The sequence below is a fragment of the Hemicordylus capensis genome, chromosome 2 (genome assembly GCF_027244095.1).
Source record: "Hemicordylus capensis ecotype Gifberg chromosome 2, rHemCap1.1.pri, whole genome shotgun sequence".
Classification (NCBI taxonomy): Eukaryota; Metazoa; Chordata; class Lepidosauria; order Squamata; family Cordylidae; genus Hemicordylus; species Hemicordylus capensis.
In genome coordinates, this window is record NC_069658.1 from 238,191,875 (window position 1) to 238,207,180 (window position 15,306).

The 15,306-nt window shown below is 43.9% G+C and overlaps 1 protein-coding gene across 1 annotated transcript in view; it reads left to right on the top strand.

The window, feature by feature from the left end:
• The first annotated feature begins 502 nt into the window (after window positions 1-502).
• LOC128343883 (zinc finger protein 850-like) overlaps window positions 503-15,306 on the top strand; it is a 43,930-nt gene continuing 29,126 nt past the window's right edge. Inside the window, exons 1-6 of the mRNA XM_053293317.1 lie at window positions 503-611; window positions 1,995-2,523; window positions 6,174-6,297; window positions 6,782-6,864; window positions 7,087-7,213; window positions 11,216-12,961. Coding sequence (XP_053149292.1) covers window positions 2,104-2,523; window positions 6,174-6,297; window positions 6,782-6,864; window positions 7,087-7,213; window positions 11,216-12,961 — 2,500 coding nt within the window. The 5' untranslated portion in view covers window positions 503-611; window positions 1,995-2,103. The remainder of the gene's footprint in view (window positions 612-1,994; window positions 2,524-6,173; window positions 6,298-6,781; window positions 6,865-7,086; window positions 7,214-11,215; window positions 12,962-15,306) is intronic.

Genomic DNA, 15,306 nt, shown 5'->3' on the forward strand with positions numbered 1-15,306 from the left:
CAGAAGGAGATGCTGCCAAAGACTGACTGACCCATATTTCCTGAGTGCCAAGTTTGGGTTAACGTAGGGTTTCAGAGCTCTTGTGCTCTCTTAGTTACTTCGCTTAGAAATTCACGATGTCCCTGTTTGCTAAGTGCTCCGTCCCAATCTAGAGCCACGGCAGAATCCCCACGCGAGAGGCGGATTTCAGCCCCTCTGGCTTGCATATCAGTCTCGTCGGGACAGCACGGGCGCTACTAGAAGCGCTGGCAAGACGATCCCCCCCCAACTTAGCCCTTCTGCTCGAGGGAGGCTAAACTCCCCCCAAAAGCCAGCCCCTTAGGAACAAAGGCAGCCCGCGCCCAGAAGGAGGAGTAGCAGCAAAACGGTGGGCGCTCTGCCCGCGCCTGACGCCTCCTTCTCTGCAGCAGAAGCCTCAAAGGCAAGACGGAGCCGTCGTTTTTGCAAAGACAAGGCAAGTGAGGGGTTAAAGGGAGCGAGTGGAGAGTCCTAGAGCGTCCCGGAAGTGTGTGTCAGGGAGAAATCCGGTTCCCCCCTCCCCCCCCCTCCACCGGACAGGAGACTTAGTTTCCCCCTCTCTCCTGCCGTCATTAGACACGCCGGAAAACCTGGTGAGTGCAAAGGGCATGTGGGTTGCAGCAGGGAGGGCAATGTAAGTGCTCAGGAGGGGAATCCGGAGTGGTGGTGGTGGTGGTGGAGGGTAGAGGGATTCTTCCTGCCCGCTGCCTTGACGTGCCCACTGGGGAGCTGATGCCAACCCCCCCCCCCGCCCAAGCACGCAGTTTCAGCCCCTGAGCCGTGAAAAGAGGCAAAGGTAGGATATTAGTAAGCGGGTGCTCAGAATGCAAAACCAGAGACAGCACCCAGGGGGGCCTGGGCAGACTCCGTCTCAGGGGTGAAGCGGGGCGGGGCGGTCCACATCCATCAGTGGGCATTTGCAAGAGAGGAGAGACTGTGCATTGGATCCATCCCTTGATGCACAGCCCCCAGCCTGCGTGGAATGGTGGTGGCCTAGGACTTCCCAGAGCAAAGAGTGTGCGGAAGTGAGTGCCAGCCAGGCAGAAAGGTGGGGAGAGGGCACCAGAAAAGCTCAGGTGGAGATGCCCAGATAGTGGATAGGGAGAAAAAGCAGAAGGGTAGCTCCATGTGGGGGCGGGGCTGGAAAGAGAAAGCGAGATTTTATTTTATTTATTTATTTTTGCATTTATATACTGCCTTTCGTTAAAAAGATAACCCCAAGGCGGTTTACAAAAGTTAAAAACATACAATAAAAAGACAATTAAAACATCATGTTAAAAGTATAAAAACATATAAAAACAGGCATAAAAACAATACAACAAAAAGATCTCTCTTACTCTCTCACATGTGTCACTTCCTCCCACCCCATATTAAGATGTCATGTTGTATGAATGTGCAGATGCTTGTACACATGTTGTCTAAGTTTGTTTATTTATTTGGCATATTTCTATACCACCCCATATACAGATCTCTAGGTGATTTGCACAAGGGAGGCAGCCCTTGAATTGGGTAGGGGAAGTGAGAGATGCCCTCACCCACATTGGACCCTGAGACACCCATACTCATAGATTCTTTTCATCCAGTGTGCTTAGCCAGGAGGTCCTGATGGTGAAATCCTGTGAGAAAGCACCCAGACAGGCCTTGGAGCTGATTTCAAATGGATTTACCCTTCTGGATTTATTAGAGGGAGAAACCTTGGTTGCTAGCTAGGATCACTTTCTCTCTTGTTTCTAAAACCCTTTTCAGCTACAAGAATGTCATACTGCAGAGTGAGAAATGGTAAAAATAAAATAAATCTTTTTTTAGGTGTTAATTTGTGGTTGATTTTTAAATTGTTAAATTGTTTTAAGTTTTTGTATACGTTTTAACTGGTTTTATGCTATTAACTTCCCAGAGAGGAAATTTTGGGGCGGTGTACACATTTGATAGATAAATAAATACATAAATAAATAATAAGTAATGTGTTGTGTTGGCAGGACTGAAGAGCTCCATCTGCCGTCAGTCCTTGCTTTATGAGAGAGGCTTACCAAAGAGCAAGGAGATCTTGCAGGATTCCTGGAAGCTGCCTTGGAGTGCAGAGCGGAGATGGAAAAGGAACACTCAGCTGGCCCTGCAGCAGGAAGGGACCCTCTTGCCAAGCAGACAGAGAGCAGTGAGCAACTCTGGCAAAGAACCGTACAGAAGATTCTGGGTGAGGGCGCCACCAGCTCAGCTGCAAAGTGTCGCAGACTCAGACTCAGACAATTCTGTTACCAGAAGACTGAGGGACCCCGAGAGGTTTGCAGCCGAATCCACAGTCTTTGCTGTCAGTGGCTGAAGCCAGAAAAGCACACAAAGGCTCAGATGCTGGACCTGCTGGTTCTGGAGCCATTGCTGACCATGCTTCCCCCAGAGATGAAGAGCTGGGTCAGAGAATGTGGAGTGGAAACCAGTTCCCAGACGGTGGCCCTGGCAGAAGGTTTCCTCTTGAGCCAGGCAGACGCCAAGAAGCAGGAAGAGCAGCAGGTGAGAGCATCTCTTTCTTCCTGGTCCCTCCTATGGGCTGAAAATATGTATGAGGCTTTCCTAAACATCCCCACTATTAGCCCATTTTGGGACGGGGGTTGTATTCCAGCAAAGGCATCAAGGTGTTTTTTTTTTCTTTTGACTGAACTGTGCCTGGATGATGAATCTGAGATATTGATATGCCATATTTTGATTTAAAATCCTGAAGGTAGCTAACAAAATGTGTCAAAGTTGCTGTAAATGTGCTAGAAATCAATTGGGAGAAGAAAACAGTGGGCACACAATCTACCACTATCCTCAACTGCCCCAGACTCCCTGAAATAAATCTGCCTTTGCCTTGTGTCTGAAAGCCAAGAGAGACAGAGCAGAGGGGACCTCCCTGGGACTTGAGATGCACCATCTCAGAGCCACTAGAGAATCTCCCTGTCCAAGGAGTAATGAAATTGGAGTTTTGCTTACTATAGAATTTCAGGTAGAAAATATTGGTTTGTATTTATTTTTGAGGTAAGGTATAAGGTTGTGCTAGAGATTTTCTTTCATCGTTTATTTTTCCGAAACACATATACAGTTAAAATAACACAAAAGAAAATATTCATTATAAGTAATTTCACAAATCATCAGATTTAAAATAAATGAGAATTCTAAATATGCACAAACCTTCATGTAATTTTCCATTATCCCATTAAATCCATTTGCTCCATAGACAAAACCAGATTTTAGACAGTAGTGCACAATATAATTAGACTACAGACTTTCTGGTCTCTTACAGTTAATCCAGTTAAGCATGTTATTAGAAAAATATCAATTTGACTCAGATTTAAGGTTACCATGACATGTTGGGACACTTTGTATTGCACTAAAAGATTCCATATCTAGTCAAACCAAGTTCTAATGGAAGGATTATTTTTGTTTTTCCAGTTCCTTGCTATAGTAAGTTTAGCTGAAGTTACTAGTTGTATAATCAAGCATTTTACAATACCAACCAATTCCAGCTCATCAAAATCTAGGGTGTCAAACTGCTGGCTGCATCTGGCATGAAGAGCTCTGCAATCCGGCCCCCAACAAGTTGCTGCTCCTCCTGTTCTTCAGCCATTCCCCTCTGCTGCCACCCTGGGAGAGGGACGAAGAAAGGGAGAGAAGGAGAGTGGAGGAGGAGGGAGATGGAAGGTGGTGCAAGGATATGTGCAACCCCCCCGCCCCCCCAGGGGTGCATTGGAATCAAATCCGGCCCACCACTTCATTTCAGTTTGACATCCCTGCCCTGATCAAAATAATTTAGTAAGAGCACCTTTTTTCGAATCCCCGCTGGTACTATATCAGGCAACAGTGATATAGGAAGATGCTGAAGGGCATCATCTCCTACTGCGTGGGAGGAGGCAATGGTAAACCCCTCCTGTATTCTACCAAAGACAACCACAGGGCTCTGTGGGCACCAGGAGTCGAAATCGACTTGACAGAACACTTTACCTTTAAATCTAGTTGTAACTGAATATTGGTTGTATATTTTATATATTGACAAACTCTGAATCAGAATTTTATGATCCATGGACAACTGTAGAACATATGAGTGTAAGAACCAATTTTGTTGCATTTCCTCCAACATGAAGAATTATTATTAAATATATAACACTCCACAATTGGAGTGGTGTTGGGTCCCCAGATGTTATTGGACTTCAGCTCCCATAATCCCCAGCCCCAGTGGCCTTTGGTTGGGGATTATGGGAGTTGAAGTCCAATAACTTCTGGGGACCCAATTTTGAGAACCCCTTTTCTATACTATCTAATAATCACCTTCATATTTAGTTCCCTAATATCCAAAGGTTGTGATTTGAAACAGGTTTGATTCCATATTTTTGTCAAACAGTCAGATCCCAACACTGTCCAACAGTCTGTGTACCACTAACATTGTTATAGTGTGAATTCTCATCAACCATGGCAGATTTAATTTTGAACATTGTAACGAATCTTTAACTGTAAAAAAAGAGCTGATCATAATTATTTCTCTTGTTGACTCGTTGTCTTTGAGTTCACCTTGCATTTTAATACATGAAAATTCTAATTTTGAATCGTTTATCTTAAAACCTGAAGCCTGTTGAAAACAGAACAATATCTTAGTTATGCTCTCTAAATCAACCTTTGGGTTTGTGATTAGATGCATCATGTCATCTTCTAATAAACTGATCATATGTCTAAGATTTCTTATTTTTACTCCTTTAGAAGTATCATCTGATCTACAGCTGTTAGGTGTTTCATTGAGAAAACAAAAAGGACTGCAGATCAAGGACAACCTTGCTATCTTCCCCTTGATATTTTTTAGTCAAGGGAAAGTTATTTACTTTCATATGAGCTTTTGAATTTTACTGTATAAGGGTTTCAAAATGTTCAGGAATCTCTCCCCCCCTGCCCCCCAATCAGTTTTACTCAACCATTCAGATAGGTAAGAGATTTCTAATCTCTCAAAAGCCTTTTCAGCACCTAATGAGAACAGCATCAAATTTTTCTATTAATTGTTCTTCTGATGTTGTCTCTGGGATGAAGCCACTTTGATCAGGATGTATATAATCTTCAAGGAAGTGGTTCAACTTCACTGCCAAAATAGATGTCCATAATTTTGCAACCTGATTTAAAAGTGAAACCCGTCTCTAAGATTTTACATTTAAAGGAAGAGGTTTCTCTCCTTGACACAGAGCTACATAGAGCAACTTTCCATCCGGTAACAGTCTCACCGTAACTGGGCTTGACTCCTTCTCCCCACTGCCCAATCACCACAGTACTTTTGCCACCTCCACTACATTCAGTATATAATTTCCAGTTGAATTGTATACTTGAAGACCAATGAATACAAACAAAATATTTTCTTGTTATAATTCCAAAACAAAACAACCCCCCACGTGGTCACACCTCCCCTCCCCTTTTATCAAGCGGAACTCTGATCTTTCTCCAATCATTAGGAAATGAGGAGAATAAGCATCCTGCCAAATAGACTGTGGAAGCTTTGTACTGGATGTAGCAGAAGCAGCAAAAGGGCTGTGGTGATTGGGCAGTGGGGATTCCATATGCAAATTGGGTGAGAGATAGTCTGTGCCAGTTATGGTCAAGTTGAGGGTGAACATGTTAATGGTTGGAAGATGTGCTCGATTGTAGTTCTTTGAGAAGGAGAAAAATGTGCTATTTATTCCAAATGAGTAAATTCTTGGTGGTAGTTTTATCAGGCTCCAGGGCTCAGGGTGAGTGATGCAAGTTTCAACAAGTGGTGGCAGCAGCTGATTATCCCGCTTTAAACACCTCCAGACCTGATGGTGGAGCGTTGCACAAGAAACCCCGAGGGAAGATACAGCAGTGTCCCACGGAAGAACTTAGTGCTGCTGCTACTACTAGAACTAGTTATATACTCTTTTTAACAAAAGTTCCCAAAGCGGTTTACATAGAGAAATAAAGATGGCTCTCTGTCCCCAAAGGGCTCACAATCTAAAAAGAAACAGAAGACAGACACCAGCAACAACCACTGGGGGGATGCTGTGCTGTGGCTGGATAGGGCCAGTTGTGCTCTCTCTGCTCAATAAAGAGAATCGCCACTTTTTTCTCAGGTAGCAGGGGAAACCTTTAGCAGTGCAAACCATCTGCTAATCCCTCTCTCAATTGTCTTTCAGGGCCAGAAGCCATCCAAAGTAGAAAGCGATTTCCCTGTGGCAGAAATGGCTTATCTGGACAATGGAGAGAGGACTCCATCCAGGTGGATCGTGCAAGCAAGTGGAGGAGGGGCCACCTTGCTGGGTAAGAAGTCCCAGGGTGAACTTGCCCACTTGCAGCTGGAAGGCTGCCTGCTGATCGCATCCCCTTCCTTGGTAGATGCAAGAGCAGCAGTTTTAACTTAAGAGAGTTAATGAGGCATATTTAAACTTGATCTCATTCTCTTGAATATAGTCAATATTCAACAGCTGCTTTGACAGCCTCTTTGGAACTTGTTTGTGGGGAAGGACATGGTGGGGAAGGACATCTAGGCAGCAGCTGAAGATGTATTTATTCTCAGTGGCCTTTAATACTGCCTGATTTTAGTCTCTGCATGGTTTCTGATTGAATCTCTGTTCGCTGTATTATTTACTTGTTCAAACCCTTTATGTGGTGGTCCTAAAATTTGGTGTACGCCATCTTGGGACTGAAAAGTAAGGTTCAAAACTGTATACTACATAAAACAAAGCAACACAGGGACAGGCCTCTTGAGTGATGAATCTTGCATCTGTTTTGGTCTCCTTCCCAGGTGATGGTGTCACACTGGCTCTTCCATCCAGGCCTTCTTCTTTTTCTGGGAGAGCTGAGACAGCCTCTGTGCAACTGGACCAGGTAGGGGAGGGTTCATACAGGAGAAAAGGGGAGCACTGCCTGCGGGCCTCTATCCCCTGTGTATCTCTCTGGGTCTTAAACAATCCGTCTCTTTCCCTTGGCTTATTCTGTCGAAGCCACCCACTGGGAAAGCTTTGGGCCCTGGAGGAGAATTTCTAGGCCCGCACCTTTGCTCGTTTCTTGGATTGCTGCATTAGCGACAATGTTTCCTTTGTCTTTCAGGGTCCAGTGACCTTTGAGGAAGTGGCTGTGTATTTCACAGGAGAGGAATGGGCTCTGCTGAATCCAGACCAACGGGCTCTGCATTCAGAAGTCATGGAGGAGATCTGTGGGCATCTGGCCTCTCTGGGTAAGGCCCCTCCTTCCCTTTGCTGCTTCTGTTGGTCTGCAACAGTGAACTAGAGGGCTGTGGTTGAGGACACCATTGGTGGCTCTTCCCAGCTTTTGCATGCACAAGGCTATATATTTATTTATATTATTTATTATTTATTTATATTTATATATATATTTATTTACATTATTTATTTAATCTATTTACAAAATAGATTAGCACCAGTGTTCCCTGTAACAGGGATTCCCAGATGTTGTTGACTACAACTCCCACCATCCACGTGGCTGGGGAAGATGAAAGTTGTAGTCAACAACATCTGGGAATCCATGTTAGAGGGAGCACTGGCTTCCACCCCAGAAGTCTTTGAACTGTTATGGTCGAACTTCCTTCAGCTTAAGTAGTCCCCCTTTCTCTTCCAATGCTAACAACCTAAGAACAGCCCTGCTGGATCAGACTCAAGGACTATCTAGTCCAGCCTGGACTAGTGCTCTTCCTAGCCTGAGTTTTTTTGGTTTAATAAATTCAGTGGAGCTGAGGGGTCTCAATGTGTGGATGATACTCTGGTGCCGGTGGGAGGGGTTTAGATTTGTTAGGCACTGGGATACATTTGAGGGCAAGAGAATCCTGTACAAATGGGGTACCAAGATGGAACTAGCCTGCTGGCACTTAAAATCAGAAAGGTCACAGAGCAGCTTTTAAGATGATGTCTGAGGGATTGCTGACAGGGTAGTATCTGGTTTGACAAGGAAATTCCCCTAAGGTGGGAGGATGCATACATTTTGGATAAATCAGAAGGGGACAGAGTAGAGCAAAGAGTGGAGCAGATGGAAATACATGACAGCTGGTCAAATAACAGTAAGGGAGATAGCACACGCCAACACCAGATAGTGGTGTGAATGGTTCGGTCCGGAGGCCATTGACAAGACCTCCGGACCGGTCCGGAATTCCCCCAGTTTGGTTCGGAAGGGCGGGGGGGAGTTTCTCTTTAAGGGGGGGTGGTAGTACTCCCCCCCCCGCCGCTCTTCCCCCTCCGGCGCTGGCGGTTTTCAAAACGTTCTAGGGGTGGCAGAGTTCCTCCCTGCCACCCCTGCCCCCGTCGTTGTCTTTGCTAGCTTAAAAGTAGGCAGAGCTGGTGGCGCGCGTTCGGAGGGGGAAGAGTGGCGGGAGGGGGAAGTACTACCATCCCACCCTTAAAGAGAAACTCCCCCCCATGCCGGACCGTGGGAATTTCAAACCATGCACACCACTAACGCCAGGTAAGAGACTTGATGTATAGCTGTGTAGATACCAATGCTAGAAGCCTCTGAGCCAAATGGGGAAGCTGGAGTGTTTGGTTGCTAGTGAAAACATAAACATAGTGGCTGTAACATAAACCTGGTGGAACGATGGATACAAATTCTGTAGGATGGGGAGGGAAGGATTGCTGGTGGATTAGACTGGGTAAATTCATGTGCAGGTATAGACAGAGAGGCTATATTTCTATATGTGCTAAATGACTGTGCCTTAGAACAGTTGGCCACTTAACTAACCAGAGAAGATGGTGCAGGAATTGGGTTTGAATTCGAACCAGGAGGGGGTGGTTCGGTTTTGGTTTTGCTCAAATCCCCCTCGGTTCAAACCTCCAAAAGTGGGTGGGGTGGTAGCTGGCACCCATGGGTACCTGCCACCCAAACCCCAAAGCAATCGGACACTCGTACGATTTTTAATGAGTTTTTGAAACTTATTTTTATTCTCATAAGGTATAATGGGACTTGAACCAGCCCAGTTATTCCCTATTGTGGAGCACCCATGGGTGCCAACAACCACCCAAACCCTGAAGCATTTGGACACCCCTATGATTTTTTATGAATATTTGAAATATTTTTAATTTTTCTCATAGGGTATAATGGGACCCAAACCAGCCCATATCCCCTATTGTGGAGCACCTAGGGGCTCAAAAGTGGGGTGGGTGGTAGGCACCCCTGGGTGCCTACCACCCACGAAACCCCAAGGCAATCAGACACTCTGATTATTGGTGGATTTTAAAAGTATTTTTGAATTCCTCATAGAGAATAATGAGGATTGCAGCAAATGTATAGCTTCATGTCAGGGGGAAAGGGGTGTCCTAGAGTGGAATGTGCTGGGTGGTAGTTCCCAAGGGGGGCAAGGAAACTATCAGAATTATTTGAAAGGAATTGGGATAAGGGCTGATTTTTTAAAGTGATTTTTGAAGTTTTTGCATCTTTAAGGTTTTTCTCCATAAAGAAGCATGGAAGTGTCAGCAACTGTATAGCTTCACGTCGGGGGGGGGGGGGGAAGGGGTAGCCTAGAGCAGAGTATGGTGGGTGGTAGTGCCCAAGGGGGGCAAGGAAGCTATCAGAATTATTTGAAAGGAATTGGGCAAAGGGCTGATTTTTAAGTGATTTTTGAAGCTTATGTGTCTTTAAGGTTAGCAGTGAGAGTGGATTCATGGTTTGTCATTGCAAATCTTATATGCAACCAAAGAATCTACACTCCGAATACTTCAGAAACAACAAAACCCAGTACCCCATGGGTTAGCAACCCATGGGAGTGGTTAGCACCCTCTGTGCACTACACCACCACTCACTCTGGGCCACCCCAGCACCCCACAAGTGGCTTTAAGGTTTTTCTCCATAGGGAAGAATGGAGGTTTCAGCAGCCCCATAACTGCACTTGGGGGGTGCTGGGGTGGCCCAGAGCGAGGGTGCCAACCACCCATGGGTTAGCAACCCATGGGGTAGTGGGTTTTGTTGTTTCTGAAGTGTTCTGAGTGTAGATTCTGTATTGAAAGAGTTAGACTGACTGCCAATACGTTTTCAGGCAAAAGACAAGTGGCTGGTTATTATGTATAAAGCCCTAAACCTTTTAGGCCCTGGGTATTTAATAGGACGTCTTCTCCGCCACAAGCCCCATCACCCGTTGAGATCATTTGGAAAGGTTCTTATTCTGTTGCCATTGGCTTTCTCCGTTGCTGCCCCTGGGCTTTGGAATGTGTTCCCTTTTGAAATAAGAGTATCCCTAACACTTGTAACTTTAAAAAGTCACTGAAGATATATTTGTTCACTCAAGCTTTTAATTAGATTTGTTTGGTTTTAAATTATTTTAATCTTTTAATCATTTTAATTTTGTTTAATTTATATTGTTTTTACTGTAAGCCACCGAGAGACGCAGGTTTTGGGTGGTATATAAATATGTTAAATAAATAAACTACAAGCCTGTAGCCTGAAACATGAGTATGGGAGGGCACTGGGCACTCCCAGAATGGCAGTGCCATGTAGTAAATATCATAGGTACATAGGAAGCTGCCATATACTGAGTCAGACCATTGGTTTATCTAGCTCAGTATTGTCTTCACAGACTGGCAGCGGCTTCTCCAAGGCTGCAGGCAGGAATCTCTCTCAGCCCTATCTTGGAGAAGCTGCCAGGGAGGGAACTTGGGACCTTCTGCTCTTCCCAGAGCGGCTCCATCCTCTGAGGGGAATATCTTACAGTGCTCACACTTCTAGTCTCCCTTTCATACCCCACTTAGCTAAGGGGACAAGTCATGCTTACTACCACAAGAGCAGCTCTCCCTGGCAGGGACTTTAGGAACTGTGGAATGGGGAGGTTATACTGATGGATCATTTAGGCCCAAACTATGGGTGAGGGAGAGTTTCTGTCATAGCAGGTTTCCTAGAACTTGCCAGCAGGTGAAGCTACCATTGGTCCACCATGTCTAGTACTGTGTGCCTTGACTGTCAGCATCCAGGGTCTTCCTAGCTCCTTTATTTCAGATTCTCCCTCAGGAGATTGAACCTGGGTCTATGCTTGCGGAGCACCCCAAAATCAATCCCACAACACCCGCCCCCCCAGGCTGCCAGTTAGAGCGAATGAACGGGATGATTAATACAAAAGGATCAGGTTCTCCATGAGAAAAGAATTTATTTATTAAAAATTCAAAAACCAATAATTAGGTCTCTTCTGTAACTTGAGCTCTGTTTCATCCCTCACGGGGAGGCTCTCTTTATTTTATTCCTGCAGGTGATGGAAGTGAGAATGAGAAAAAGGATGAACTGCAGAGTACGAAATGGCAAGCAAAATATCTCTGGGAGAAGAAAGCTGCTGCTTCTGAATACACTGATGTGCCTGAAATTCCAGTTCAAACAAAGGATTGCAATGGAACCGGGAGGAATAAAAACTCTCATCGTGTGAAATTCATAAACCACAACTCAAGCCTTCACACAACTCAAAGAATTCAGACAGATAAGAAAACGTATCAGTGCTCAGAATGTGGAAAGAGCTTCTATTGGAGAAGGGACCTTATTAATCATCAAATCATCCACACAGGGGAGAAACTATATCAATGCTTAGAATGTGGAAAGAACTTCAGCTACATCTCACACCTTTCTAGTCATCAAAGAATTCACACAGGGGAGAAGCCATATCCATGTTCAATGTGTGGAAAAAGTTTCCGTCAGAAAGGACAACTCACTTCCCATCAAAGAATCCACACAGGGGAGAAACCATATCCCTGTTCAATGTGTGGAAAGACATTTCGTCAGCAAGTACAACTTACATCACATCCATGCATCCACACAGGGGAGAAACGATTTACATGCTCAGAATGTGGAAGGAGCTTCAGTCAGAAAGCTAACCTTACTTCCCATCAAAGAATCCACACAGGGGAGAAACCATATCCATGTTCAATGTGTGGGAAAAGTTTCCGTCAGAAAGGACAACTTACATCCCATCAAAGAATCCATACAGGGAAGAAACCATATCCGTGTTCAATGTGTGGGAAAAGTTTCCGTCAGAAAGGACAACTTACTTCGCATCAAAGAATCCACACAGGGAAGAAACCATATCCATGTTCAATATGTGGAAAGAAATTCCATGAACAAGTACAACTTTCTTCACATCCATGCATCCACACAGGGGAGAAACGATTTACATGCTCAGAATGTGGAAAGAACTTCAGTCAGAAGGCTAACCTTACTTCCCATCAAAGAATCCACACAGGGGAGAAACCATATCCATGTTCAATGTGTGGAAAAAGTTTCCGTCAGAAAGGACAACTTACTTCCCATCAAAGAATCCACACAGGGGAGAAACCATATCAGTGCTTAGAATGTGGAAAGAACTTCAGTTATGTCTCACAGCTTACTTATCATCGAAGCATCCACAGAGCAGAGAAGCCATATCCATGTTCAATGTGTGGAAAGAGATTCAGCTGCAAGACACAGCTTGTTTACCATCAAAGAATCCACACAGGAGAGAAACCATATCAGTGTTCAGTGTGCGGAAAGAGCTTCAGCCGCAACTCAAAACTTACTCTTCATCATAGAATCCACACAGGCGAAAAACCATATCAGTGTTCAGTGTGTGGAAAGAGGTTCGGCTGCAACTCAAGACTTGTTCATCATCACAAAATCCACACAGGGGAGAAACCATATCAGTGCTCAGAATGTAGAAAGAGCTTCCCTTCTAGATGTGATCTTATTAATCATCAAAGAAAACACACAGGGGAGAAACCATATCAGTGTACAGTGTGTGGAAAGAGCTTCTGCCGCAACTCAGAACTTACTCGTCATCACATAATCCACACAGGAGAGAAACCATATCAGTGTTCAGAATGTGGAAAGAGCTTCCGTTTGAGATGGGACCTTATTTATCATCAAAGAATCCACACAGGGGAGAAACCATATCAATGTTCAGTGTGTGGAAAGAGCTTCAGCCGCAGTTCACAGCTTACTTTTCATCAAAGAATCCACACAGGGGAGAAACGATAACAGTGCTCAGAATGTGGAAATAACCAGGTACAGCTCACAACCTATCTGCCATCAAAGAATCCACACATAGGAGAATCCATATGAATGCTCAGTATATAGAAAAAGCTTCAACTGCAGCTCACAGTTATAGAATCAACAAGAAATCCATACATTGAAGAGAAAATATCAATGCTCATAATGTAGAAAGAACATCCGCTAGATGTCACAACTTGCTTGCTATCAAAACATTCACACAAGGTAGAAATGATATCAAAGTTTAGGGTGTGTAAAGAACTTCAGCTCGCAGTCTAATTGCTGTGAGAAATGTCAATGCTCATTGTGTGGAAAAAGCTTCCACGCTTTATGCTCAAATGTAAAGATCAAAAAGTGCTAGCACACAGAAGAGGAATTTAGTCATCCGAAAACCATGGTTTGAGTTAAGATGTTTTAAATGTTGGTTTGTGCTTTAAAAATCATTCAGCTTGCTCATTAAGGTGCCCAACTTCACTTAGGCATATATCTTGTAAAAATAGTCTTGTATATTATACTGACTTTAGAAATGAGGCATATTTTGCTTTGGTCATTCAGCTTGTAATTGGGCTGAAAAGGAATGTGATCAATTGTAAACAGAAATCCGTGAAAAAACCTTAAACGAGGTCAACATATATATGCATATAGATACTAATGAATAAACATGAAAGCATGCTACAAACATTTACCAGGTTTACAAACCAAGATGTAATTGCAAAGAGTTAAAAAAATTGCAGCAGACTGGAATATCAGTACAAACAGACTGGGAAAAATATACAAGTGTAAAAGTTGAAGGCCAAATCTTCACAACTTGAGTACAAAGCAAGACACAGTACTTCGAAGCCAGAGATGCCAAACAAATCTTCAGACTTCACAAAACTGGAAATATGAATCCCTTTCTTCACAAACTGGAAAATGAATCCCTTAACAGGCGTAATCTAGGTAATCTCGCCAGTTTCGAAACTATCTTCCTCAAAAGTACATCATATGTCCGGAACAGCCTTGCTCAATCAAGCAGCACATAACAAGTGTCTACACAAGCATGCTTGCCTCCTTCAGTCTGCTGCAATTTTTGTAACTCTTTGCAATTACACCTTGATTTGTAAACCTGGTAAATATTTGTAGCATGCTTTCATGTTTATTCATTAGTATTTATATGTATATATATGTTTACCTTGTTTAAGGTTTTTTTCACAGATTTCTGTTTACGCTTTGGCTTTTTATCCATGATTCCTTGGCTTTGGCTTGTGTGAGGAATGTGCCCAGGCAGAAATCTAATAGGTTCAGTTTCCCTAATGACTTGTTAGGGACACCCCAGTGAATTTCTGCCTGATGCATCTCCAGAAGACACAGTACTTCTCCACAGTGCCACCTGTATAGTAGATGTCCAGTCAGAAATGCACAGGTCCTTGGTCCAGCCACAGTCACGTTAGACAGATACACCTGATAGATTGTCTGATGCATCTTTTGAGGGAGGTATGGGTTGGGAATATTTCTGACTTTGTTGACAGTGTTTAGCTACCTTTCTCTGAATTTCAGTTGAGAACAAGACGATAGGGATCTTTGCCTAGTTGCTTTGTAACATGCTGACACGTTTCCTCCTCTCAGGGGCCAGAATCGGGATTTTTAAGTGGCGATGAAAGTATTTGTGAATGACTCCTGCTCCTTTATTGTTTTGAACTTTGAATGCACTAGCTGCAGCCCGGAGTCTTCTCCTGTCCTTCCATTTTTTTGTCAGAGATGCTACCTCAGTTTGCTTTATTTCTGAGCGTAAAGTATATCATGAATGTATCAAATGTTAATGAGTTCCACACATCAGTCAAGAAAGCAAATCGTAATGGCTGTGCTACCTTCCCTGTTTACTGGTGCTATCAACATTTTCAGGTTTGAAAAAAGTTCATCTTAAATGCCTGATTCTTGATCTAATTGACCGCTATAGCTCCTCCTGGTTCTTAACATGTTTAGTTGAGACATGAGGAGATGCTGTCAACGTGGATTACTCTGCAGAGCTGAAACGGACTATTGGAGGCATACACCTGGATAGTGTGACAATTCATGTTGCAATGATTGATGGATAGTATTTGAGTTAGTTCACGACTTGCCTTGCAGAAATGAAGCCTTGCAGATTTAAAGTTCTTTTCCTATAGATCCAAACATGCCCCGATAAATATAGATCAATCAGCACACTTTATCAGATTTGAGTTGAAATGTTTTGCAATTGATGGTTCTACAGACCTGAGTGTTATGTGGGGTTGGGGTTTCCCCGGCACTAGAGAGTTAGAGGGAGAAAGACTCTGGAGGCCTGATATAATTTTGACATTGTAGTGACCAGAC